The following is a 27,932-nucleotide window of genomic DNA, read 5'->3' as shown; positions in this document are numbered from 1 at the left end:
AGATAAGATTAGTGTATTTTGGGTGTTTCATTGATGTTAAGTGCAGCTATAGGGAGAGGTAGTAACCAAAAATTCAATCTAGTGCATCACCCCTTTCCCTTTCAACATTTAACTTTCATGCAATCCTTCCCTCTTTTCCTTCAAAGTCTTAGTTTAGGTGCATCCTAGTTGTAAGAAAGCTGAAAAATGCAAGTCCCACACTTGAAGGTTGTTTCCATGTTACACAAAGTTGCTTGAGGGTCATACCTCAAGGGTGGGTGCAAACTTTTGTATCAATAATTCACTAATCTGATGCTCCAAGTTTACTGAGATTGATCCCTTACTTGGTTATTATTCCTTTTATTGATCATAGGAATATTTTAAATTGGAGTTTCTTTCATTATACTTAAAGTTAGCTATCTTAGAATACTTGGGGGAATCTACTTTGATTATATTTTGGATGTTCCCTCTATATTTTAAGTAATTAATATTGTAGATTGATCTGTTTGGTTATCATTTTAATTTGTTTGAATTCATCCAAGTCTAGTTCCATATTAATTAGGAACTTAATATCATTTGAGTTTTTATGATTAGCTTTAATACATATCAGGTCTCCTATAGCCAAACGAATACATTTTAATATTTGGATATGTTTAATTTTTGCTCATAATGTTTTTATTACTACCCAAGTAGGTATGCATAATTTTCTAGCATTGTGTTCGCTAAAATTTGGGGTCCATTTAATAAAATTAACACAATACCCTTTGTAAAAATAGATAGAGCTAGAAAGAATTTGATCTCTAGCTATTTTTTCTTTACAATGAATATATAGTAATTGATTGGATAAGGAAGATATACTTGTTCCGCTCATAAGTCTTTCAACCATTTTGACAAATTCAGATTATTTATTTTGAGACCATTCTAGTTTAAAAAAAGCCCTAGATCTTGACATTCAAACCATTTTCTCTTGCTATCCTTATCACTAATAATGATAATATTTTTACAATCATTTGCATTGGCCAGAGAAGTCATTGAGTGGTTATTTACTCCTACTATTATTCTTTGAGCTTTGGGGTATCCTTCTAGCATACCATTATTTGGGAGCTTTGTCCTAGTTGTATTTCTTACTATGGTACATGGTTGTTTTGGATTAGGCTTATGACCTTCATTCCATAATTTAGCATGTTGTCTATGAGGCAGAATGTAAATTTTTCCCACTTTCTCCTCTTTAGGGTTGTAGGGAATGACTCATGTTGCTCTTGAAAGGGTCATCTATCTAATTTTTTCCCCTAGAGATGCCTCTAATATGAGTTCCTAATGAAACCCTATTTGATTCAAAAATATGGTTTGGGTGCTTATCCTTGTGGTCAATGTACAATATCTTCCTTTGTCCATTTGTATTTTGTGGAGGCTCCGAGGCCTGGAGAAAAGATTATCCTTCCTTGCACGAGTATTTGGTTTTAGAAAAGTGTAGTTTCTGTCTCTCAATGGGGTCATTCCTTAGGGTTTTACAAGGTCTACCATCGCAATTATCATCTACATTTTGGTATTTTCTTTTGTCCTTCCCCACTAAAGATGTTTTCAAAGTATTTTGTAGGATGTCATATCTATTGCATGTTAGAAGGGTTGTCAAAATTGCATACTTTTTTTTTTCGAAGTATGAAGCAAAAATTCCCGCATTAGAGTTCGTTGATCACAGAGCCATCTCGCTTTATTTTTGCTGTCTCAATGGTGTTTACATTTACAATGCTGATAAAATTCTTCCACCAACTTCCTTCATCTCGTCACTTCTTTAGTTATTTTCTGACCAAATCTTGGGGGCCTATACTTTTATGCTTAAATTCACTACCAAAAATAGGGGAAAGATCACTGAGAAATAGAGGTAATTTGCCACCCAGTTTGATAAAATTTTGCTGATAATTCCTTCTTCCTGCAGTGGATCTTTCCCCCTCTATCTTTGCAAGAATCGAGGAGATATACTAATGTACTGATTATTTTTGGTATGCAATATATCTTCAATGTATCTTAGATTGGATGTATAACTAAGACTAATATATCTGGTAATCATTGAATTAGATCGTATCACATTAGAACATGTGCATGGATCATCGCACGACTTTTGCTTTGAAAATTGGCGATTGTAAGAAAGAAGATCATTTTTCTCTCTAATATTTATTAGTCCCTGCCTTTTTAAAGGCAGAGACTATTGTTTTCGGATCAATTATAAGCATTAGTCATCGATTCAAATGTCAGAAAAAAATAACATATCATATAGTCCATAGTATTTGATATGTGTTATTTTCAAGTTTATATGATTTTTTGTTTTTTCCTATTGGTCGGCTGCTTTTTCGTAGTGGTTTAATTTGTTTTCTATATTGAAAATTAACCAAAAAAAAAGAAAGGAAAAGACAAGCGCCAGATTTCAAGAGCAAAACAGCTGTCAAGCTTTTGCAGAGGGCAGGGTTACACACTTCAATATTTATTATCTTCATAATGACTGTTAATTGCAGCATTAAATCCTCAGGCTGGCTTCCGTGGATGCAGCGGGTTAAATATTAGAAGTGGATTTGATTCCTGCTTGCCGTTTCTAGAGCATTCACTGGTGATATGCAAGGTTCTTTTAAGCCTCTAGGAACAGCACGTGAAAAGGAAAGTTTCCTGCTCTCTGTCATTCCGTTCGTCGACTTCTCTGAATTTTATGCAGTGTGGAGGTCAGGGTTTGGAGTCTCGTAGTCTTCATAAAACAGGTTAGCATTTTCATGTTAACTAATTATATTTGTTGTCAGCGCTTCAATTTTCATCAAATTACAGTAGAATGAAAACTGCGCCCAACTTAACTGTAATTTTCCCCGCGTCTTTTTTTGTTTTGCATTTGCCCTCCTTAGTGTAATGGCAATGTGTAAAATGTGTAAATAAAAGCACTTCCTGTCTAGCTGCAGCAGTTCTCTGAAGGAAAAACACTGACCGTTTATGGTTTTAGTTTCGTGGATTTCAAGTCTGGCTGCAACAGTTGTGTAAAGATAAAACAATGGCCCTTTATGCTTTTTACGGTTTTAATTCTGTGTTGGTTTCGTGGGTTTCTGTGAAGAAAAAGCAATGACCGTTTATGCTTTTTATGGTTTTAATCCTCTCTTGTTACCGTTGCTTTTTATGGTTTTGGTTTTGTGGGTTTCAAGTCTACCTAACCCTACAACGGCTTTGTGTTTCACAGCCTATATAATAAGGTAATGTGGCTTTGTGTTTCCTCAAGTTTTCCCTCGGGTTTGATCCTCTTTCACTTTGAAAGTATATTTCGATTTTGTTTTCAGTTTTCCATTTTTCAGAGCTTTTTTCATAGTGATTTAATGTCTCAGCTCATTTTCCTTGCACCCACCGAGGTTTTCATTTTCTTTTGCTAATTTTTAGTATGAACATCACAATAATTTTCCTCGCATCTTTTTTTGTTGCATTTGCCTAGTTCAGTGACTACAGGATTTTATGCATTGCGCCCTCCATTGAGTTTTCTGTTTTTTTCTTTTCTTCAAACCCTAGCTTATTACAAAGTGCTTGCTTGCTGAAAAAAAAAGCAAAAGAATGGTGGGTGGTTCTGCTTTTTGGGAAGTTTGTTCACAAGAAAACAACGTTGCTTCGACTTTATTTGTGATGCTTTCAGTTCTGCAATGAAGTTCAAATTTGTAGCTTTTTGGGGCCACATAACAGCAACATATAATTGATATAAATGCTTAGATATAACAGCAGCTTGTAGCTGGAACATTTATCATTAATTTTTTCCCTGTAATAGTATTGATTGGATAAATCTAAGTTCTCCTTTGCACATACTCAATCTTAATGCTGACTTTGAAAAACTATTGTTCCATGACAGTAGAATATAATTGTTCTAGTAGAGAATTAAGAAAATGGAAAGTTCCAAAATTTTAAGAAAAAATTGCAATTTGTGCTTGCCGATTTACATTCTGAAATCTACAGACAATATCACACCAATATTTTAGAGATTAAGTGATCATATAAAACGAAATGGCATAATTGCTTTTCCAGTTCTATGCTGCATTTTTTTTTAGTCACATGAAATACACATTTTATGATCAATTTCGTCTTTTCATCTTTTACTTTTTAACATACTTCATTTATAACCTGTCTAAAGGCAAACTTGCCACGAGTTTGTATCCAATTTTTTTGATTTTCTGTAAAGAATGCCACATAATAGCAACATATAATTGATATAAATGCTTAGATATAACTAAGATGTATATTATATGATTATGTTAGACCTAATGTAAAATAAATGCTGCTAAAGTAATGTTTAATGAACGAAGAGATGTCGAACAATTTTTTTTCCAAATCTTTTCCATGTTGCAGGTGCCACTACTTACATTCAAGCTTCAGAGTCGGACAAATCCCACCCTTGAAAAGCTACTCGAATGAAATTTTTTTCAAATCTTTTCCATGTTGTAGGTGCCGCTACTTACATTCAGGCTTCAAAGTCGGACAAATCCCACCCTTGAAAAGCTACTACTTACATTCAGGCTTCGGAGTGAAGCAAATCCTACCCTCGAAATTACCAATATTTATCTGGTCACCATTGTGAACAGAGTAACTAACAGTTGAAATAGGTTTATTAAAGAATTTACACTGTCAGCACCCTTTAATTTTGAAATTGTGAAAAGAAGAATAATTCTGTGAGTGCCATACAATTTTCCCCTACTAACTATAGAACTCCAGAGTCTAGACAGACAAAGTCAGAAATAGAAGTATTCATCAAGGCTTGTTTATAGAAGATTAGATCTCCAAAACATAATGATAATAACCCACTTGTCATTAACTTTGCTCAAATAGATTATAAAGCAAATAAACAATCAAAAACATTGTGGGCTTTGAATGGATCTATTACCCAGAAAAACAGAAAGACAAGATCTAATTTCCACTCTCTTCCCAAACCTCTTGTGGCCCTCTTCCTTCCTCTGCCAAAGAGAGAGAGATTGGAGAGAGACCTCATATTTCTTGGTTTTTGTATTGAAACTATTATTTGGGAATGGAAATTTCTGAGCTTGATTAATATCAGTGCTGGATTGTTCTTTGTTTATATAAAAATCAGATATCCGACCGTTTTGCTTACTTGTGTTATCAGGAGTGTTGTTCTAACAAGTTCCAGATTTGTGTTTTAATAGATTCCAACCAAGAATTGGTTATGTGATTTCCAAATTCTACCTGTCTGTTTTGGTTTGAAGGAATTTGCATTCATGATATTGGTCTGAGGTAAATGATGTATGGCATCAATTTTCTTTTGTATACGTTGTAGTAATAATTAGATGTACAAAGTTAAAGCTATTTTTATTTGATTATCAAATCAAAACCTAAAAGAAACAAGAGCTTTGGTGGAGCACAAGTTCCTGCCTATAGTCAAAAGAACAAGGTCAAAATTTATTTTAGTGTTTTTAAAATACTAAATTTGCAATTAGTTTACAGTAGAAGTAAAATATTACAAATGTGAAATAAATGAGAAGGGAAGAATTGGTTGAAATATTTGAGGAGTAATAATTTTGAAATTCGAATGTTTAATTTATTAGTAAGTATGAAAAATTATAATATTATTTTTTATTGAAAGAAGTTTTATATTATTTTTTAGATCTATAAATGTTTGAATTTATAGAAAATGAATACACGTTTCCAAATAAAGAAAGTTTTCATACAATTTAATGAAGATTTCTGATTTTATAATTGAAATTCCCAATATTTATCTAGTCACCATTGTGACTAGAGTAACTAACAGTTGAAATAGGTTTATTAAAGAATTTCCACTGTCGGAACCCTTTAATTTTTAAATTGTGAAAAGAAGAATAATTCTGTGAGTGCCATACAATTTTCCCCTAGTAACTATCCACTTGAAGTTACTTTGAACTTCTGAAATCAAGATCAGTTGGGAGCTTTGATTAAATCCAATCAAAATTCAGAGCATTGAGAAAAATCTTCTAGCCAAAAGTTATGTCGGAGTAAACTCCCTAATGGCAGCTTGCAATGAATGAATTTAACACATAATCAATGCCATCCATTTGTGGGTGCATTGACTCCTGACTATAGATGAAGCGCAAGACTTATCCATATTGGAATTTGGAATACATAGATTAGGCAAAAGGTAAACTAAGTAATAAAATCTATTCTCCAGGATGCTCAGATCACACAATCTGTCCAATACAACGTGCATGGGCATATTATGTCATCTTACTTTAATAAAGAAATATTATCATGGCAGTTACAATTTCATATTTTTAAGATTGCAGGATAATGGAGCCTAAATCAATAAATTGCAATGTATTGTTACTTAGATCTTATGCATAGATATCAAAGACCTGTGTGAAAGACCATTACTCACTCAAAGTGAAATATCAGAATTGAAGATGTCCAGGTCCAGGACTCTTTATTGCTTGAAATCATTCTAGAAGATTAAAATCCATGTTCAATGTTAGTTCTAATTCTTTTCTTGTAAAGGCACATTGTTGTATATGTCTACTACAATATTGTAAAATGCTTATGTCACTTTTTGATAGAAGTATCGTTCCATGTACAAGTACATTGTTGTATATATTTACTACAATCTTGTAAAATGCTTATGTAATTTTTTTATGAAAGTATTATCCCATGTAATTGCAAAACATCAGATGAGAAATTTGTTCTCAATCTATTATTAACGGCAGTAGTGCAAATTATTGCCATTCCTTAGGCATAACTATTTAAAGGTGTATCAAATCTTGATACCTGAGGGTAGGATTGATTTTGAGTTTTAGGATTAATGGGTAGCTGGTCCATCGCAGAATTTAAAAAGCCTATGTTGTTTCTATGTTTATTCCTTGGCCTTGAATCGGTTCCTATACCTTGAGTCAAAATGTTGCAATTTGCATGCTTCTAACTTTATATTTTGCTTCTTTGAGTCAACAATAAACAATGTATGCTGCACTATGTATGCATACCAGTTTTCCACATACTTCCTTTCCATACTATATCTAGAATCATAGCCAAGTTTCTTTCTTTACCTTATATGACTAGGCATATATCTATTTTTTTTTACTTACTGCATAATCAAGTTCTTTCTCTTTGTGTGGAGATTCTGTTATAGTTGCACACTTATATATATATATAGGAATTACCTTATAAAATAATAATAATTTCCAGCCCCTTGAATATTATTAAAAAAGGTTAAGATAGTCAAAACTAATAGCTAAGCAAACCACTCTTGTATAGAACAAACTTTTTGACTTAGTTGAAGAAAAGATTTGTTATTTGATAACATAACAGTTCCTTCAATACAACACAATCCAGTAGATGAAGCTTCTCACACATGTTCATTGTTGAGCTTATCTGACTATATACATAAGCATCAGATATCATGTCAAAATAACAGTATAACATGAGGAATTGAATAGTTACTGTCTAAGTAATAAATTATTCAACAACATCAACCTATAACATCCTCGTGTAATACCTTTATTAGCATATACATTTATTGATAAAAGTTTAAGAAACCTTCCTTATTGCAGAAAAATAAATATATAGATGTCTGAGCATATGTATAAATGTTTATCAGTTTGAAATCTTATATATAATATTCCTGCAAGTTTAAATCAGATTACAACTATCTATTAGTAGAAAACAGTTCCAGCAGCCTTGGCATGGCAATTGGAGGTAGAATGTCTTCTTTCTAGTTGCCACGTCATTGACACTTAATATGCACAGCATTGGTAAGGCATTAGCTACACTTTTCCATGTGAGCCATAGAAGTAGAGCAATGTAAAATGTCAGCATCAGCATCCTCTATATTAATGTTATGTTTCTCAATTCAAGGTCATATATTGTCAGGGTTAGGTCTTGTCAAATGTTGACAAAATTTTATGTCTCCCTGCTGTTATTGGATTATTAGGCTATTTCAATGTTCAATTTTCCCTTCACAGTTATTACTTGCACCCATAATTTAGCCTACACTCTGCACATGGTTTTTTTAAAGGAAAATAGTAAATGAGTCATCTTTGCAAAGAACACTAGTCATTGTACTACATCAATTACAGTTAAGGCAAAGTTAATCTAGCATATAGTCATTTTTCTTATTCATTTCTAACTTCATATGATTAGGCATATATCTATAAGTAGGAGACTATAATACCTCCTTGTTTATTTTTTATCATACCTTATCTATTGTGTGTTACTATATCTGATACTCTTGTTTCTTATAAAATTCTTAGGTCCTACTCCGACTTCAGATTGATCGCTTCTGCCTTGTTTGTGACTTCAATTCGATGTCTAAACAGGTAAACTTATTGTGTTTGCTTTTCCTTATTCATGGATCTTTTTTAGGTCTTCATGTGTAACATGTTTACATATCTTCATTTCTTATGTAGAGTGATGAATGTCTCTGATTTATACTTTTACAAATTAAATAGAGTAGATGCACAATACAATTTCTTTTGCTTTAACTTGTATATATAAAAGAAGACATAAGAAGGAGTCTTCATCCTATTCCAATGTTTGATCTTTGTGCTATAAACTAATCTTGTAGGGAAAAAAATCCTGTACACTAATGTTGATATGTGGATCTAGGACTTCAATTTTCTTTTTGAAATGGTTGTTGTCAATTGTAAAAGACTAGTCAATGTCTTTCATAGCTACCTTTCCAAATAAAATAAAATAGATGCTTAATACATCTTAGCTCGTCTCTAAATTCCACATATAAAACAAGGAATATTGTCATGGCCATTTATTTAGATGGCCATTCTCAATGTTAGATGTTCTTCTCCTCCCAATGTTGACACCTGGTTACAATATCTTAACAACACTATCTATGATTTCTAAACATCTTTTCAATGTTTCTTTTCCTATTGCGTTGCAATGCTTTGTCAAGAAACATTCTTTGTACAGCTTTCAGAATAGGCCCTGCTCATCTTACTTTGTCAGATGTTTGTGTTACTATATGTTTGACATAGAAGGCCAATTTCCTATTAAAGCTATTTTGCCATATGCCTGTTCTTCAACTTCTTACATAAGGATTCGGTATGCATACCATTTCTCAACATACCCCCTTTCCATGCTATATGTTGAATGATAATCCCATATTTTCCTTAACTCAAGATTAAACAATGTGTGGTGCACTATGTATGCCAAATAAGAGTCCAATTCCCTTACTAGTCGATGAGAAAATCTATATGCAATAAAAATACACGTAAGATAATCTTCTATATCATTCTATATTTTTGTGCTTGTTCATTTTCTAGTCAGGATCATCATATTTTAGCTTGAATGGATCAAAATCTTTTTCATAGGATGGCTGTCTATGAATATTTCTGATTCACAACTAACCATGTTTCCTTTCCAATGTTAGAGTTAACAACATGTTTTCCCTACTATGTTGCAGGGAGCTGGTGTAGCGAGATTGCCATATCCTGTTCTTATCTTGAACTCGCAATTGCTTCATCTTTCCTTCATTTATCAAATGGAAAATACAATTTTAGCTGGATCAACTACATCAGGCCAAGCATTAGCAAATCCAATAATACTAGAGAAATACAAATCAAGTACGATATCTCAAGATAGATCAATTGACGATGCTCTTGATGTTGTACATTGCTTTCGAATCAGTTCATTTAACTTCAACGTTGGTGATTGTTTATTTGATACAATACAAGTCTTGCTTCATTCTCAATATACATGCGCTGAACTTCGTAATGGACTTGTCGATTATTTCTTGCAATTGCTCCACCATGGTTCTGATGTAGCTTCAACCTCTCTTTTGCACGAGCTCCACCCTTCACTACTTTATGATTTGCATAAAGTAACTGACAAGGCCACTTACTTGCGAAGAATGCGCATTTCAGCAACTGAAACCAACTCACTAGGTGAATCAAGCCTTTGGGTTGACACATTTTGTATCCATTGGTTGTCTCTTTGGCTAGACATACCCATATGCATTTGGTCATTGACACACAAAAAACCCTACCTCCATTTCAAAAAAGATGCCCATCATCCTACAATATCAATTCTTTTCCATGACATCAATCCGTTGGCTGGGCACTATGAACCTATCTTCTCAAGAGTGAGTACATACAACACAATACAAACCATGCAACAACAAATGTCACTTTTTCGTCCCCCATACCAAATATCCTAGACATAACTAAAGAAGAGTTATCTTGCATTGGTTTGAAACAATGTACTGGATTTATTTCTCCATATGGTGAAAGCATGTTTGCAGCTATAGCCTTTTTAGTTGACAACCGGTTTGATGCAATTGTCTTGCGACTTTTTATGGCCCAGTCATTGGCCAATACATTGAAAGTAAACAACAAATTTGCATTGCATTGTTTTCATATGGACAATTAGTCTCCCATGTTGGATAATGAATTCCTCTTACAAGCACACACACTAGTTGCGAAAGTTGGACTAGAATATGCCAAGAGCAACTTGGAAGGTTGTGTGACATGTTTGCTATGGCTGTCATATATATTCAATATTGCAATAAACATATGGCAACCAAATCCATTATCTAAGGTCCATGTCTATTGCAATTGTATTCAACCAAGAACATCCATTGACTTGATCTGTTTGAAGAATAATATAGGTCATTGTCATTATAAACCACTCCAACCAAAGGAATAAATTTTGAATCAAACCAAAACGACTGAACATATTCTCTCACAAGATAAAGAAAATGCAAGAAAAACAAAGAAAATGAAATTGTCCCTTGTAAACATCTTAGGCACTTCAGCTACTACACCTATACCTAGAAACAGTGTAAAGATTCATTGTTCACTTAGACATTTAAAAGTGACAATTCACAATAGACAACAACCATCAACACACATGAGTAGCAATCAATCAATTGACATTGACAAGATCATGAAAGAAGAAGCAACAACTACAACTGTTAGGGAAAAATACGTGTTTCGTAGACCACGCAGAAGACATCAAGCTACACACTATCCATATCAAACTGCACTAAACAAAACACGAGAAATCAATCCGACAATATCTACATGAAATCAATGATACCCCAACTCAAGCATGCACAATTTGTGAAATGTTGTGCTTCAACAAACACATCCACAAAGTCACTGGTGCATTTGTCAATGCTTTCTCTGTGCTCTCTCTTCAACAAGGCACAAAGATAATTGCAACAAGCGATGTCGTGTGCACACGATGTGTAGATGCCATTGTAAATGGAAATATCCCTAATTATGTTGCTCCATGGAACATAAGCCAGAATAAATGAAACCATGTAATAGAAACCTTAACTAGCCTAGAAGAAAGGCTTGTCTCCTTGCGTATTGCTTTTGCACAAATAAGGCAATTGGGATACAAAAGAGCACAATACGGCTTGAATGGTACAATAATCAATGTTCCTGTTGATTTCGATAAAGTGCAACATGCATTGCCTAGAGACATTGAAGAGACAAATACTATTGCAGTAAGACTAAAACACAAGTTACAATATGAAAATGCATATGCACAAGGAAATGTGAGACCTGCTCATGTCATGAATGCTTTGACAATCTTGTCAAAGACACCATTATATACAAAGGAAAACATTTCTATCAATAAAGATTGGCAACCTCTATTTACAAATAAGAAGATTCAACAACAAACAAATAATGACATAGATGGCAAAATAGATGGCCATGATACTATACCTAAAGATGAAGATGAACCTGAACCTGAACCTGAACCTGAATCACTTGTACATTGGTTTAATGAATCACATTCAATCAATGATCTTGGTTCAACTATTGTTGAAATTGCACCAGCAGAAGGCTTCAAACCTCTTGGCATTTTCCAATATACCTACTCAGAAGAAATGAACTTCCTGACATTATTTTTTGGATTTCCACGAGCAGAAGAAATCACCAAAAAATTGCTAAGTGGGAGCTAATGCATAAAGACAACGACTTTTCAACACATATAACAAATTTTTTTTAAGGCTATTAAAATAATAATCCAACAGATATCGTCAGTAGCATGGATTTGTATAAGGAAAGTTGAATTAAAAGGTGACAAACTATATGCATGAGATGTGTGAAACCCTACAAATCTAGAAAAGATTTTGAAATCTCCAATAGGTTTTAGATCGCTCAAAAGTATTCGTACATCTCCTGGCTATTTACAGACCACAAGAAAAAATATTTTTGCCATGATCCGACAACTTGGTCCTCCAACCTTTTTTGTTACATTAACAACTGCTAAACACTTTTGGTAGCCACTATGCAATGCATTGCAACATATTCCTAACAGCCAACAACAAAACCAAAATGATTCTTTAGACGATAAAGACTTGGACTTCAAAATAAGGAAAAACCTAGTTATTTGTAGTTGCTATTTCAATCACAGGGTCAATGCATTCCAAAAAATGATGCTCAAAAATGATACCTTATTCAGAAAAGTGTCTGATTATTTTTTTGTCACCGAATTTCAAAATTGAGGCAATGAACATGTCCACTTCATGTTATGGATCAAAGATGCACTTGTCTTCGGAAATTGCAAAAACAATAACATAGAGGACTTCATTGACAAGTACATTTCATGTGACTCTACACTATTAGATCCAAATCTTGTCAAAATGCAAACTCACCACCACACAAAAACATGCAAAAAGTATAGGGCATCTAGCTGTAGATTTAGCTTTCCCCTTCCTCCAATGAGACAAACAACAATATTGGAGCCGTTCTTAAACACTGATCCTACAATTAAAGATAGAGCAAAACTTTTCTTCAAACAATTAGAAACCAAACATTACACAAAGGAAGTTACATTTGACAATTTCCTCAACGAATTCCAACTTGAAGAAGCTGATTACATTGCCATCTTGCAAGCATCGTTGTCCCGAAACACTATCTTCCTAAAAAGGAAACCAACTGATATATGGATAAATTCATTTGCCAAAAAAGTCCCTGCATTATGGTATGCAAATACAGACACACAATTTATCTTGGATGCATATGCTGCTGCATCATATTGTAGCTCATACATGACAAAACAAGATAAAACATTGTCGCAAGCATTCAACCAAATACGAAAACAATGCACCTATGTGTACAATGAAAAGCCACACTTCATACGCAAACTAGGAAATGCATTGCTCAATTACCAGCAAATGTCTAGCCGTCAAGTAGTTCATATTGCATTGTCTTTTCCATTACAAAGAAGCTCGAGAAGTACCATATTCATCAGCATCTCTCCACCAGAAACAAGAATTGTTATGCTTAAAAGTCCTAGGCTATTAGCAAAAGAGAAAGATGACTCCGAAAATATAATGTATGCATCTGCAATAGACAATTATATAGAACGGCCAAAACTCCTTGAGCAAATGTCACTTGCAGAATATACAACTTTTTACCCAAACAACCTATCAAAGCCTAACAAAAGAACAAGACCATGCATCATACGTTATGTAAGATATAATCCACATACTGATCATAAAAAAATTTGTAGAGAAAAACTCATGCTTTATGTCCCTTTCAAAAATAGTGAAAACTTGCTATTGACCAGGCACAAATCATGGAGTTCAGCATTTCAAACACACCAATTACAAATCGCTAGGAATGAAAAAATATTCACTTCACCAATAGACAGCAAATGGGGTGACATCGATAAAGCTGCAACAGAAGCTAGTGACAACAATCATCTAACAGAAGACTTTGACATTGACCATGCACAAAAAGAAGACCAAACTAAAATCGAAAAATATGACATTATGTTCGACATGAAACATATAAGAGCTTCACAAAACATGGATACCAGTAGAAGCTCACTATTCTCAGAAATTCCCCACCCATTCGTTCTTCCAAATGAAGAATACTTCAGCTTACGAAGGCAGCTAAATCAAGAGCAACAGTTAATAGTGAAAGATTTTCTCATGAAAAAGAGACTAGCATTTGACAAACCACAATACTTGTTCTTGACAAGAGGCGCTGGCACTAGCAAAACGTTCACAGCAAAGGTCCTCTTTCAAGCAATGATTTGGATCTATGATAAGCAATTGGATAGTGACCCGTACAAGCCCAAAGGCATTATTGTTGCTTCCACAGGGAAAGTTGCATTCAATGCAGGCGGAACAACTGCACATTCTATTTTTCAACTGCCATGTAACTCTTCAAAGATGTTACCATTGGACTTAAACACTCTTGATAGCTTAAGCAAGAAATTGGACCAACTACACGTCTTGCTCATTGATGAGGTGTTGCTAATTGGTTCACGAATGCTATATTATATTGATAGAAGACTTTGCCAAATCAAACACACACCAACAAAACCATTTGGCAATGTTAACATCATATTTTGTGGTGACTTGTATCAAGCACAACCGGTATGCGATAATTGGATATTTGAACAACCAACAATAAATAGTGAAAAAATCCCATACACATTTTGGCTGGACAATGTCTTATGCTTTGAATTAAACACAGTCGTGAGACAAACAAACAAATACTTCACATCCGTTCTAAATCGTGCAAGAACTAGTCACTAAAATGATGCAGACCTCAGCTACTTGAATATAACAAGTTACAAGACAGCTCCTAACGACCCTAAATTCCCATACTTGTTGCACAAAAACTCCACTATTTCCGAACATAATAGATGAATGTTGGACTTTTTGCCTAGTACGCTTTATGTGTTCAAAGCTGTTGATGAAACAGAGTCACATGCTGATAGTTTTCATTGCCAAGTTTAAAAATCGCCATTGCCTATTGTAATCTACCTAAAGCCAGGCATTTTAGTTGAGCTAATAGGTACTAACCTTGACACACAAGACGGACTAGTCAATGGTGATGATGGAGTCTTCCAACTACATACAACAAATCATGAAGACATTCTATGGATTCAATTCAATGACACTACAATTGGCATATCACGATGCAGGAAAATGCAAAACTTATATACCAGTTCTATTTCACCTTCTTGGACCCCAATAATGAAAATAGCTAGGAAAATGAAAATTGCTACTAAATATATCACACGTAAACAATGCCCTCTTCAACTAGCATCTACAAGAACTATCCATAGAGCATAGGGTCTGACAATGGATGGACTCGCTTTTGATCCCCAAAAAGTATATCAACATGGTCTAACCTACACAGCTCTTTCTCATGTAAGAACAATTGATACATTATATTTGATACACAAACTAGAGCATCAAAACTTCAAAGTCTCACAAAAAGTCGACAAGGAGATGGAACGGCTTCAAAATCAAGCAAAATGGAAAATCCAACATAGCCTCCCTCTCCTATCAATGCTCCATCTTATCATATGCTCACTAAATACTCGCAGCCTTCCTTTACATGTAGACGAAATTGCTCATGACCATGACTTGGTGAAAGCAAATGTACTATGCCTCCAAGAAACAAGACATAAGACAGATGCACAACTCCCATTGCTACATGAACTATACAATTTCTATTCTTCATTTTCTATTCATGGTATATTGACTTGTTGTATGAAGACAACTACAATACTCAATACGAATTCTTTTGCAACAAACTCTCTAGAATCAATCACCATTGATATATTACATATCGGCCATATCATCCGAATTACAAATGCTTATATTAGACCAGGTGCACCTATAGCTGACATATCAAACCTAATGCTAAATACCTTTACCTTGTTGCCAACAAATTCAAAAGGAATCATTACAAGAGACTTCAACATTGACATGCTACATCCTAGTAAAAAACAAAAAATGCTTTCAGAACTCATGCAACAATACAACTTCTCTTTAATTGTTGATAGAGCAACAACATTTGCAGGTATTTTACTAGACCACTTTTGGATACGTAATATTAACCAAGAATCTACAAAATTCATTCTGTTAGATACATATTGGTCAGATCATTTTGCAGTATCTCTACAACTCCATTTGTAAATTACAAAGCCTTTGTCTTAAAAAATTACCTTCACATGGAAATTTGCATTCTTTACTCATGCATTAGAAAATTAGTATTTAACACAGTTTTCTAATTTTGTTTACAAATCTCCCTCATACCATATCTTTACACAACTGCATATAAGTTTTCCACATTTTTTATTGCATTAGAATATTGACCTATTTCATTCGCATGACCTTTATCAAATTCAGTTTCGTTTTGCTCTTGCATCCAAACAATGTGATAGTGTAATCCATGAACACATATTTGATGGAGCCATCCTAAATCAACAAACATTAATAATACAACTCTATCTCATGTCAAAATCATTGAAACATTATATTTGATGCATAAAGTACAACATTGCAATTTCAGTCTCACATAAAGTGAACAAGGAAATGGATCGACTCCATAATCAAGGACAAGGGAAACTTCAAGTAAGCCTTCCTAAGTCAGGTAATTATCAGTTTTTCTCAAATATACATTTTCCATCATAAGTTTTGCATTATTCTTATTATTCTTTATTGTTTTATGTATTCCTAATTCTCTTTGTCTCAATTCATGCTTCTTACACAATTGAGAGAAATAATTACAAATGTTTTGGGTCATCCCTATAGATAAAGAACACATATTTTCACAAGTCAACCATTTTTCCTATTTGAGATGATGCATTTCTACATACTACTGGATTCACAATGCTAAGCTATGTGTGCTCCTCATTCCCTATGCTCGCACTTAGTCTAGCTAATTTTCCTTCTATATCTGGGTACACACTATCCACATCAATACTGACATAACATTTTGACAATATAGCTTACTGATTAACTTTATTTATGAAAGATCCTCTATATTTATAGGCTAAGTTCAACACATGATTTATCTTTATTGTAAAATCTACCATTAGATTAGTGATAGATATTGATTAATTATGTAGAATCAGCATAAGTCACTAAACAATCCATCCCAATACTGCTCTAGCTCAAGCACTCATAAGTACATAATTCCCTCCATGTTTAAGTCTCTAAATGCAAAACCTTCAACAAGTGTTGTGCCTTATGAACCATTCATTAGAAAGACCCTTAAGTATCTTTTGACTCAACCTTCATTCACCCAAGTCTCATGAGTAGTGGTTCACAACAAACCATCTCTCGTAAGAATGAATGGAATACTTAGCAATAGGATGGCTGACCTCTCGAAAAGCCCCAACACTTCACTTTTGTAGAATCAAAATAGCCTTGATGCAATGAATGCTAAGTGTTCCATTCATTCTTACGAGTCATGTTGTTTTGTCAGCCACTACTCTAAACAAGGGTCAATGAGTTTGACTCAAAAAACTGCGTAGTTGAATCCTCATAGAAATATTAGAATTTGACTTATAGTAGAAACTATCTCCTACTTGTCTATTTTCTTTTATTTCATGAAAGGAAGCATTAGAAATGGAATATTTTTTCCATGATCAATGAAAAATAATATTGGAGACCAAGACCTTTATGTAGATCAGCCAACACTCATAAGAAGAAACCTACATGGTTTCCCAACTTTAATCTATTAAACTGCTTCAAGAAAACAAGTACCTAGAATATGGAATAAATTTGTCCAGCTTAGCTAACTATTTTCTTTTATTTCATAGAACAAAATTATAGAGGAACAGTCAAACTCAATGGCCAAAGACCTCTAATATACCAATCAACATCCCCAAGAAACCTCTGTCACTTACCAGTTTTAATCTCTTACACTATCTTAAGAAAACATGTCCTTGGAGTGGACTCAGTTTATAGTCTTAACTAATGGATGTTGTTTTCTGGACTTAAAATCAGCACCGACTCTATTATATCTCTCCTAATCTATTTTCCTTCTACTCAAGCATTATCTTAATCAGTGTAATGTTCTTTTCTGCATTGTAACTTCCTGGGTCAGATCTATTTGTCAATGTAGTGCTCAATGGGATCTAAACTTGATATTTTTAACTCTCCATGCCTGATCTAATTTCTTGTTGTTTGCTGAAACTTTTCAGAAGTCTAAATGATAGAATGTTCTCCACCAATATTTTTTCCAAGTTTGCCAAGTTAATGCAAATTTACCTGCAAGCATTGTTAGAGCTCAATGAATCAGACTATGTGATCTTTGAAGTACACACTATTTAATTATCTTGGTAATTGCATTAATTTTTTTTTGAATATTTAATAGCCTCTCTTGAAAAAATAGCTGGATACTTCTTGCTCGAATTATCTTTAGCTACAGTAATGTTTCTCCACAAAAAGTTGCAAATAATATGTTTCCAGAATTGCCTGAGAAACAAAGCCATAAATTCATCCCATTTGGAATGATTAGTGTTAGTTTCTTAATATTCTTGTAGATATTTTACTGCTAAGCCTTTTTTAAACTTGTTTTGTATAGTTTTCTTATCAGAATCTACTAGGTCTTCATCTTTATATTTTCTTAACAACTGCAGATTTATGACTGAAAAGACAATCAATAGGCTATTTGCACAGCAACAAAATCTTATTTACACTTCCATTTCTGACAATACCAGATATACCATGGAGTCATCTCAAAAAAAATAGCATGAAGCTGAAACCAGCACTGATACAAACCAGCTACAAATGCAGACTTCAACACCCACAAAAAGGTATCACCATTATATACTTAATATTACATACTTTGCCATCCATCCATTTGCATTTTTTACAGATTTTGTTAATTAACTAATATTTTTAAATCACTTTCTAGATCTTTGTTCACCTCCTTCTCTCGCCAACAAAACATTGCAGATGATAGCACTGGCTCCCATGACACACAGCCAACAAAAAGGTATAAAATATTGTTTAGTTCTTAGACTTTTCATTTTGTTTCCATATCATTCCATAACCTTCAACAATATTTTATTCTCTTCACAGACACATTACAGAGGAAAACAATGTATCTAGCATCGCAGATATTAATACTACACAAACAACTACTCTTTTTGAAGGTGATGTCCTTGTTACTTATGGTCCTGCTTATGCCAAAAATCCGACTAGTCCAGCAAAAGCTCCTATAGTTCATGTTGATCTCATTGATAGCGATGGTTACATGACCATAACAGCAAACATTACCAACCAATTAATCGACAAATTCATGACAAAGCTTTTGCCTGGTGCAAGTGTCCGCATTAAGAACTTCTCTCTAAAGAAGAAAACACAGTATGAGAGAGGAGACGCAAATTTTTGCATCCAATTCACAGCTCAGACATCCATTGAAACCATTGACCAGGTTTGCAATCAGCAAAAATTGATGCCTGATACAAGAATATGCCAACTTATCCACTTATCTAATAACTACTCAATTGGCACATTGGGTGTTATAGTAGCAGCATATAAATAGACGCCAAAGGAGTATGAGCTCCACATCAAGGATGGGGAATCTATATCAGACACATCCATTGTAATCTTCTCATTCTATATCTAACTTCAAACTTGATGCTTTTTTAAAAATGCAATTTCTTATTATATTGACTATCACATTTATTTTCTTTGCAGGTAACCGTGCCTGAATTCCATGCTCAAGCTTATACAACACTACATGAAATCTTGCATTCCACCACAACACCGCTCTTGTTTCTCAAAAATGTTGTCCGTAGTGGACCAAGAGGAAAAAATAGGATAAACACAACACCATCAACATATGTTACTAGCCTCAATGATGACAGTATGATAAAAGCACTTAAAAACATTCTCTCCTCCAATATCCAGGTACGTAAGACAAGAATACCACCTCTCAAATAGAAGTGCAGCTATATTCTACATAATAGACATTCAAAACTCATACCTCAATCTTCATTCATATACTAGGTTACTGGTACCTTGACAGCAAGAAATGCTTATTTGCAACCTTACCAACTACTATGCATAGAATGCAACTAGCCAGCTTCATTGGCACCATCCTCAACCACTAGAAATGGCCAATGTATTGCATGTGGAAAAAACACAGATTTCACTTATGGACCCTTCCTACAATGTACTATACAAACTGAAGATAAAAAAGTTGACTGTACCATGAGTGGGAAGATGCTTCAACAACACTTGCCGCAGCTTGCAAAGATACCGTTTCAGACCTACAAAAAAAATCTCAATAGTCGTCTACCTGCTCAGAACATTTCAGATACAAGGGACTTTCTCTATTGCAATGAATGACAATATCATCTCTATTATAGGAGAAACTAGCAACGTAAGATAAACTTTATTGGTTTTTTCTATCCCTTTACTTCTATAGAATTATGATTCCTCTTCCAAGTCTTTGCACTTAACAAATCCATATTCCAATGTGTTGCAGATCCATTGAACCTGCCAGACCGAAGTTAACATGTTTTGTCGTTTCAAGGCTTCAATCCACACCAGCATGTTGAACACATTGGAGACCTTACAGATGTAATAGCAAGAATAGTTTTCCTCTGCATCACATAGACTGTCAGATTTTGGTGTATATACACACGTTATGATTAAAAATATTGGTCTCAATTCATCCACTCAGCTGAAGCTATATGATGCACACTATTTTTTGCTCTTCGCCATTTCAAAGACATAGATCTTGTGTCCATGCTTTTGACAGAACTGTGTTCCATGACTAGAAATTTGTCTCTTGTCTTGAGGAACAAACAAAAAACATGTTATGAAAAACATAAGTATAATATTTTGCTATTTATAGAAAACCAGTATTTGAATTCAGTTTTTTCCCCTGCTTTCGTAGTGGTTTAATTTCTTTAACTTTTGATGAATCTATTTCCACTTGTTCTATTCTCTTGTACTACCAATCACTAGTTCTTGAATAGTATATCTAATCTTACTCTACTTTTAATCAAGTCTAGAAAGGAATTGTCCTTGTTTTTCAAGGTTTACTACAAATTCTGGATTTCAACATGCAGTTGTCCTCCTTTGCCATCATATTTTGACTATTGGCTAGCCAAGATATTTCCAATTTTTAAGGAGGTGCTCACAATTCTATATGACTTGATGTGAATAACATTTTCCTGAAAATAGAAAAAGAAATAGTTTTAACTGCTCTTTTATCAGTCATAATGTAGAGTCGACTTGCAGCTATTTTATCTTACCTAGCTTGCTCGTTTTTAGGTTTAATATACAGACAAATACCTGCTTCAAAATTTCCTATTTTTCGTGTATATTAAGGAGTGGTTTTACTTCATCTGTAAAGAGACATTTCTTCCCAGATATTCGCTATGTAATGGGGATTTCTATTGCGTCTGTACCTATCTAATATTTTAATTTAGATCATTATAGAGGGTTTATTGTTTCTATGCCTTTAAAACTAAGATGTTGGGCATGATATCAATAGCTGATAACATATATGCTACAGTAGCTGCTAAAGCTCTTTCTATCATTTTTTAACAGATTTTATATTTGACATGCTTATTTACATTTCAGGCATAATGTATGGAATTTTACTATGCAGCACAGGATTTAAATTTTAAATGTGTTGATAACATAGATTCATCATGGGCTTAATTGTTTTAACTAGACCCTATATGAAAGATTTTAAAATCAAAATTTCTGATTAAGAAGAGTATGTTTCTATCTTGATTCAGGCTCTTGGTTTACTCAATTTCTGTGTCGCCTTGTTTCCAAATATCATCAATCAGATTGTAGACATTTGCAAAGTTGCAAACACGATTTTCTTACCTGGTTTTTTCTTTGTTCAGAGAAGACCTAATCTAATTCAACAAGAAAACTGTCCAAGGCAAACAACTATTTTATGCTTAGCCTAAATTTAGATGAGGCTTATTATACTGAAACCTGTTTGACAACAAACGGATCTGTTGAATCAATATGTTGGAGCTCCTCCTGCACAATGTATTCTTCATTTCCATTGTCATTTGAATTTTCTCAAAAATTCAATAAGATTGTTTTGGTTCATTGATTGAAACATAGGTCTAGTTAGAAATTTAGAAACAATCTTATCTAAACCAATATGAATTGTAAAATTTTCATCCATAAATTTCTCTGAATCTTACGATTTCTAAAAGCTTTTTTCCTTGTAAATTCCACAGGGTTATCCTCCGGTTCGGTACCCACAACAACGTTACCCTCCAGCTGGATATCATCCAACTCACTAGTTTGGAATTGAAGGTCCATCGCACTTCTTACATTGTTAATCTCACATTGAAATAGCCTAGTTTCCACAGTGAGGACCTCCACTAGAAACATAATATAGAGAACATGGCTTTTGGAAGGGATGGCGAGCATTCTAATTTCTATTTTTAATTATACGCAATGGATTTATCTTTAAAAGTAATTTCAAATCTATATAGAACTGATCTGAATCTCAATCTAAATTGGCTAGCTTTAAACCATCCCTCATCTCAAAACACGTTGCATCTTAACTTTGCATATTTATAAAGTTTTAACTTACATTTATACATATGGTTGTCTTTCTATGACAGTTATCTTTACCATTCATGACTATCAACTGAATGTTGTCATCTGACATACTGTTTCTAGATTTGTTAATAAAACAAGTTTCTCCATTCACATTTTGAATACAAAGTTTTCTTAGTCTTTTTAAAAATGACATGTATAAGATACTCTTCAAAATATAGTTTTCGACTTTTTATTTTTCCTACAAATTCTTTTCGTATCTAAATTTGTTATTAGTTTCCAACATAATTTCTTTTCTGGTTCATTACAGCTAATATTCCTAACAATTCATATACCACCTAGGTGAAATTAGACCGTACATTTTGGACTACATTTGAAATCACATATATACTCTCCTTTGCACATTCTTGAATATATTAACTACTCACAGGTTCCATATACTATCCCTAAATTATTCACATTTCTTTGTCTTATGCCAATAGGCAGGGACTCCTGCTCGCACGGAGCTCTTGTTTCAAATCTTTAGACTCAACATACAAAATCCTAGACTTTCCTATCTATGCCTCTAGATATTTAATGGTTACTGGTCGATTTATTTTATGGCGTACATTGAAATTACTCTATAAAAGCACTATTCTAGGTATACTAGTTTGTAGAAGTCTAATTTTTCTTCTTCTTATATTACTTGCTTTTATTGTTTTATTTTTGGCACACATGTGAGCAAATGATTAAGCCTAATGGGTGTAGTGATAAACAAATTAGCCTAATTAACCTAAGTTAATTATTGGATAGGCTGATTAGATAGAAAGTGATGTTAATAGAGTAGGATCTAGGGGTAAATTAGCATTGAATTAAATAAAGGTTAAGAATATTTAAGCATGCATAGGAATTAAATAAATAAAATTTTATTTAAAAAGGGATTTATGAAGGAAAATGTATTAAATTCAATTAAATACATTAGGGGTTTGTATTTGAATTTAATTCAAATAGCTTAGGTAAATGAAGGAATTTAATTAAATAAAATTAATTAAACAGGAAGATGAATATTAAAAAAAAAGTTAATTCTTTAATAATTAACTATAGTGTTACATGGGATATTAAATATCTCAACTTAAAGTTTTGGACAATTTTAAGCATCTATAGTTTGCTCCTGTTTGATGCAGTGTTAGGACGATATTGTGTCAAAGAAAATAAAATATAGATTTCCCCAAAGAGGAAAGAAGTCCTAAGAGACATGTTGTGGTTATAATAGGGGAGATACCCCCTCAAGAAAATAAGACAAAAACTACCAATTTTGTGCACATTTCTCAAAAAAAATCATCGCAAAAAAAAGAAGTCAGAAAACAAATATCTTAATAATTTGCATGATTTATAGGGTAGATAAGATCGAACAAGATAAAAAAATGGGGGACCAGGATGAGAAGACATCATCAGCGGCAAAGATAAGGTCCAAGGAAGGCTCATTTGCACACTTAGAGAGCATAGAACAAGACTAAAGGATGGATCCTCTAGAGAAACTAAATCTTGGAGAGTGCATCAGACCCACCAAAGACCTGCCAACATGGGGGCACTAGTAAGTACTTCATTTGACTTGTCAATTTTTTTATTTGACTTTGAAATGAACTAGTTAGGGGGTTCAAATAAGTCCAAAAATGGGTTAGGTGCATATGAAAATCACGTAGTTTTCATCTTTGGTGGGCTTAGGAAATGACATAGGATTATAGGTTTTTATGGTTATTGAAGGCGTTTCTCATTTAATAGTTTGAAGAATTTTTATTATGATATTCTATATAAACATATGTTTACTCTTCTTTGCTATGGTTTCCCAACTTTATAAAGTTTCATTAACATCCTACTATGGTTAAAGACTTATATGATATAAATGGGATTATATATGTGTGTTTATAGATAAGAATACTTTTTCTTTTCTTACTTATAAGGGTTAGGTTCCTGCAAGAAAATATTGTGAACAACGACTAGTTTATGTATGCATTAGAAGCTTATTATGAGTTATTGGAATGAATATGTTCTTTGGTATATTGCATGTGTACTAATATTTTATAGGAACAAGTCAAAGGAAGGAGTATGCACAAAGGAATTAATGACAAGGTTATGCAGCCACTATGTATTTATGATGCAACTTAAGATCAGGTTAGCATAACTGATAACTGTTGCATAAATCTAGATGTTGTTATATGCTATATTTGTTGGAAGATTTGTTCAGCTGAGATGTGCATCATAATGATGTAATTTATTGTGTTTTTGTAACCTTATTTGTTGAGGCTAGATCTTAGGAAATTAGTTTTTGTAGTTGCTTTAACTAAAGCCATTGAATCAAGCCTTGACAGATAGTTGAAATGGAGATTGTAATTGCAATAGCATTTTCAGATATAGACTATTATTTTCTAGTTTGTATTACTTTTATGGTTTGATATCAATAAAATTACTATTTTTGTGTTTTAAGTATTGAACTTGAATTTGTAATTATTCACTCATCTAAGGGGGGCCACTTGGTGAGTGAACCTAGTTGGTAGAATTAGTTTTCACTATGTTAGGATTAAGTAAGAACTTTTTTTCTCTTGCAAACATAGGTAACATAACCATTCATTGTTCCTATAGCAAAGGAAAATGGTTTAGAATCCAATTTGTATTTCCATTTCCATTATTTAGATAAATTTTCTTACACTTGCATATAGATTTAATACTTTTGTTCTTGATTATGTAGGAAAGAAATGATAATTAACGAGGTCTAAAGTATATACTTCGTAGAAACCATTTCAAGTTTACATCCCTAGTCAATAAGTAAATGGGTCTAATGAAGAGTTTTGGATGGTATCTTGAATTTCCAATCCATGAGCACAAACCTTAGTTTCCTGTTCAATCATTTAACCAAGCATTTTTGGCACTATTGTTGGGGATGGTGTCAATTTAAACCTTTTTTGATCATTTTTTGGAGTTTGTATGCATATTAAATTGTCTATAGTTTCATTAAAGTCAAACTTAGTGTTATTTTATCTATATGAATAGGCAAAGAGACCATCTTGGGAGATTGCTTCCTTAGAATGATCCATTTGAAATGGAAGAAATTTTGTATCCTAAGCAAGAACAAGACCAACCCCTTGAAGAAGACCAAGCTACTACAAAAGAACCACCATTTTAAAATCCTTTTGTATCCTACCATGTAAATATTCCTTCATCATCATCTAACAAATCATTATGATCGAATAACATTTTTTTGCCCCTGTATACCAGGATAATCCTCTAGTCATTGTCATTTATCAATAAAGACATCAATCACCACCACCCAGAATGGCACAACTTTCCTTGAAATTGTTTTTTTTTTGCAAACCCAAATCATTGGAATCCTTCTTGGCCTACTTAATCTCAATCCATGTGGAATAAATAACCCTCGAAATAGCCTCCACTTGACCAATGGAAACACCAAAATTGGAAAACTTCTCCACAACAATAAAATTGGAAATAATCCAATCAAAATTGGCAATCTCAGTCCAATCAATGGAAAGGCCCACAAAGTCACTGGCAACACTCACTTCAGTGGTGGTAATCAACAAAATAATTCCTTGCAACAACCTCAACAATAATCTTTAATGTCATCTCCTCCTGCAGGCAATACCAATCCACCTAAATAAATGTAGTTACCTGCTCAACCAACACTAAATCGAAATAGCATGCCTTCTCAAAAGCAAGTGTATTCCTCCAATGATACTCAACAAAAAACCTATTCAATCAATGATAGTCACCTTAGGTTTGGAACCACTCTTCCAAATCCTAAAGGTCTAGTAATAATTGAAGTTACTTCTGAGGATGCTTTCAAAGAAGAATCCCTTCCTATTCCACCACAATCTCTTGTAGCCAAGTCTCCACCATTTTGACAAAAAAATTCCTAGTTCTCTATTCCTCCTAAAAATATTGTTGTTGGAAAGATACACGAACAATTAAAGAAAATGATAGTAAAAGTACCATTGTTAGATCCTCTGAAGGAGATTCCAACATACACCAAAGATATTAAGGAAGCTTGCATGAAATACCCTGGTAGAAAGTGAAAGGACCCTCAAATTGTTCATGTTATGGGTTAGTTGTTTGACCTCATGTTGAATAAATCTATAGTTCTAAAATATGTTGACCCAAGGAGTCTAGTCATCACAATTCATATCAATGGGGTATAGGTACAAAATGCTTTGATAGACCTAGCAGTATCTATTAATGTAATGACTAGGGAAGTACTTTAGAAGAGTGATTTTTTTGTTTTGTTGGTCCCAGATGATTTTTTCCTTAATAGGGTCTCTATGTCAACTATTGGTTTCAAATTTGTGGAATGTTATTTGTGTTTCAAGTTATTTTATATGTTTTAATAGTTTACTGCAACTCAATAATAACTAAGATATCACTAGGTAATAACTAGAAATTTATTGTGAGTCGGTAATGCAAGGAACAATTTGATAACAATTTGGATTAAAGACTTGTCTCTTGTAGCCAAGTCTCCACCATTTTGACAAAGACTTGTTCAGTTCTCTATTTCTCCTAAAAATATTGTTGTTGGAGAGCTAATCAAACAATTAAAGCAAATGATAGTAAAAATAGCATTGCTAGATCCTCTGAAGGAGATTCCAACATATACCAAAGCTATTAAGGAAGCCTACATAAAATAACCTGGTAGAAAGTGAAAGGACCCTCAAATTATTCATGTTATGGGTCAGTTGTCTGACCTCATGCTGAATAAATCTATAGTTTTGAAATATGTTAACCCAAGTAGTCTAGTCGTTATAGTTCATATCAATGGGGTACATGTACAGAATGCTTCGATAGACCTAGGAGTATCCATTAATGTAATGACTAGGGAAGTACTTTAGAAGAATGAATTTTTTTGTTTTCCTGGTCCTAGATGATTTTTCCCTTAATAGGGTCTCTATGTCAACTATTGGTGTCAAATTTTTGGAATGTTGTTTGTGTTGCAAGTTATTTTATATGTTTTAATAACTTATTGAAACGTAGTAATAACTAAGATATCCCTCGGTAATAACTAGAAATTTACTATGAGTTGGTAATGCAAGGAACAGTTTGATAACAATTTGGATTGAAGTGTTTGAAATACTTAATTAAAGATTGTATTGAATAATTGAAGTTATTATTGTTGATGTTTATGGTGTTTTGATGGTGTTGATAAGTTTGAAGGGATTGCAAGATAACTATACAAAATTGGTTCACCCTCTCTCACAGTTATCTAATAATACCAATCCCACCTAAGGCCCCTATTGAATCAACTAGTTTCATTTTCCAAGAACCTAGTTTTTTTACTAAAATTTTCTCCTTCTTCTTTGTTAAGTTTTGATTCTTGTATTAATAAAATATATGATTTAAATAATGTTAAATTGTGATTGATTAAGAACTTTATCTTAGCGGCATTTAGGCCTGTAACATTCCATACTATTAGCTTCATGGCTCCATGGGAAGTAACTTCCCCTTCCTTGCATTCAAAAGATTCTTAATCTTTTTTTGGTTACCAACCAGACCTCTAGCTGTTCTAAGTTCAATTAAGGATTTTCTTCCTCTTTTTTTTGTTTTTTTTCCCACATTTTAGATTTTCTAATCTTGCAAATTTTCTAGGATACCAAGGTTGTCTAGATTTCTATTAGCATTCTACACACTTGTAGAAATAGATCTGTCTTCCTCT

At 33.4% G+C, this 27,932-nt stretch overlaps 2 protein-coding genes across 5 annotated transcripts; both read left to right on the top strand.

Annotated features, from left to right (window-relative positions):
* Nucleotides 1-2,200: 2,200 nt before the first annotated feature.
* Nucleotides 2,201-15,205, top strand: LOC149546295 (uncharacterized). Its single transcript, XM_089791140.1, has 3 exons — nt 2,201-2,726; nt 8,208-8,273; nt 9,374-15,205. The coding sequence occupies exon 3, from the start codon at nt 12,452-12,454 to the stop codon at nt 14,474-14,476; it is 2,025 nt and encodes a 674-aa protein (XP_089647266.1). The 5' UTR covers nt 2,201-2,726; nt 8,208-8,273; nt 9,374-12,451; the 3' UTR covers nt 14,477-15,205.
* Nucleotides 14,572-22,002, top strand: LOC149546294 (uncharacterized). 4 transcript variants are annotated; one of them, XM_089791144.1, is made up of 8 exons: nt 14,572-15,755; nt 16,248-16,328; nt 18,406-18,501; nt 18,603-18,683; nt 18,770-18,843; nt 18,958-19,295; nt 19,391-20,078; nt 20,184-20,575. In XM_089791144.1, the coding sequence occupies exons 1-6, from the start codon at nt 15,029-15,031 to the stop codon at nt 18,976-18,978; spliced, it is 1,080 nt and encodes a 359-aa protein (XP_089647270.1). In that variant the 5' UTR covers nt 14,572-15,028; the 3' UTR covers nt 18,979-19,295; nt 19,391-20,078; nt 20,184-20,575. The 4 variants fall into 4 exon arrangements, with proteins under 4 accessions (XP_089647270.1, XP_089647269.1, XP_089647268.1 ...); XM_089791143.1 differs by adding an exon at nt 21,913-22,002 and having other exon boundaries at nt 14,591-15,755; nt 18,770-19,295; nt 20,184-20,278; XM_089791142.1 differs by having other exon boundaries at nt 14,591-15,755; nt 18,770-19,295; nt 19,391-19,603; nt 19,703-20,078.
* The last annotated feature ends 5,930 nt before the right edge of the window (nt 22,003-27,932 follow it).

The sequence above is a fragment of the Cupressus sempervirens genome, chromosome 7, assembly GCF_028749045.1.
Source record: "Cupressus sempervirens isolate cs-2001-9-10 chromosome 7, ASM2874904v1, whole genome shotgun sequence".
NCBI lineage: Eukaryota > Viridiplantae > Streptophyta > Pinopsida > Cupressales > Cupressaceae > Cupressus > Cupressus sempervirens.
Note: the sequence above shows the minus strand (reverse complement) of the source record. Positions and strands in the feature narration are given on the sequence as shown.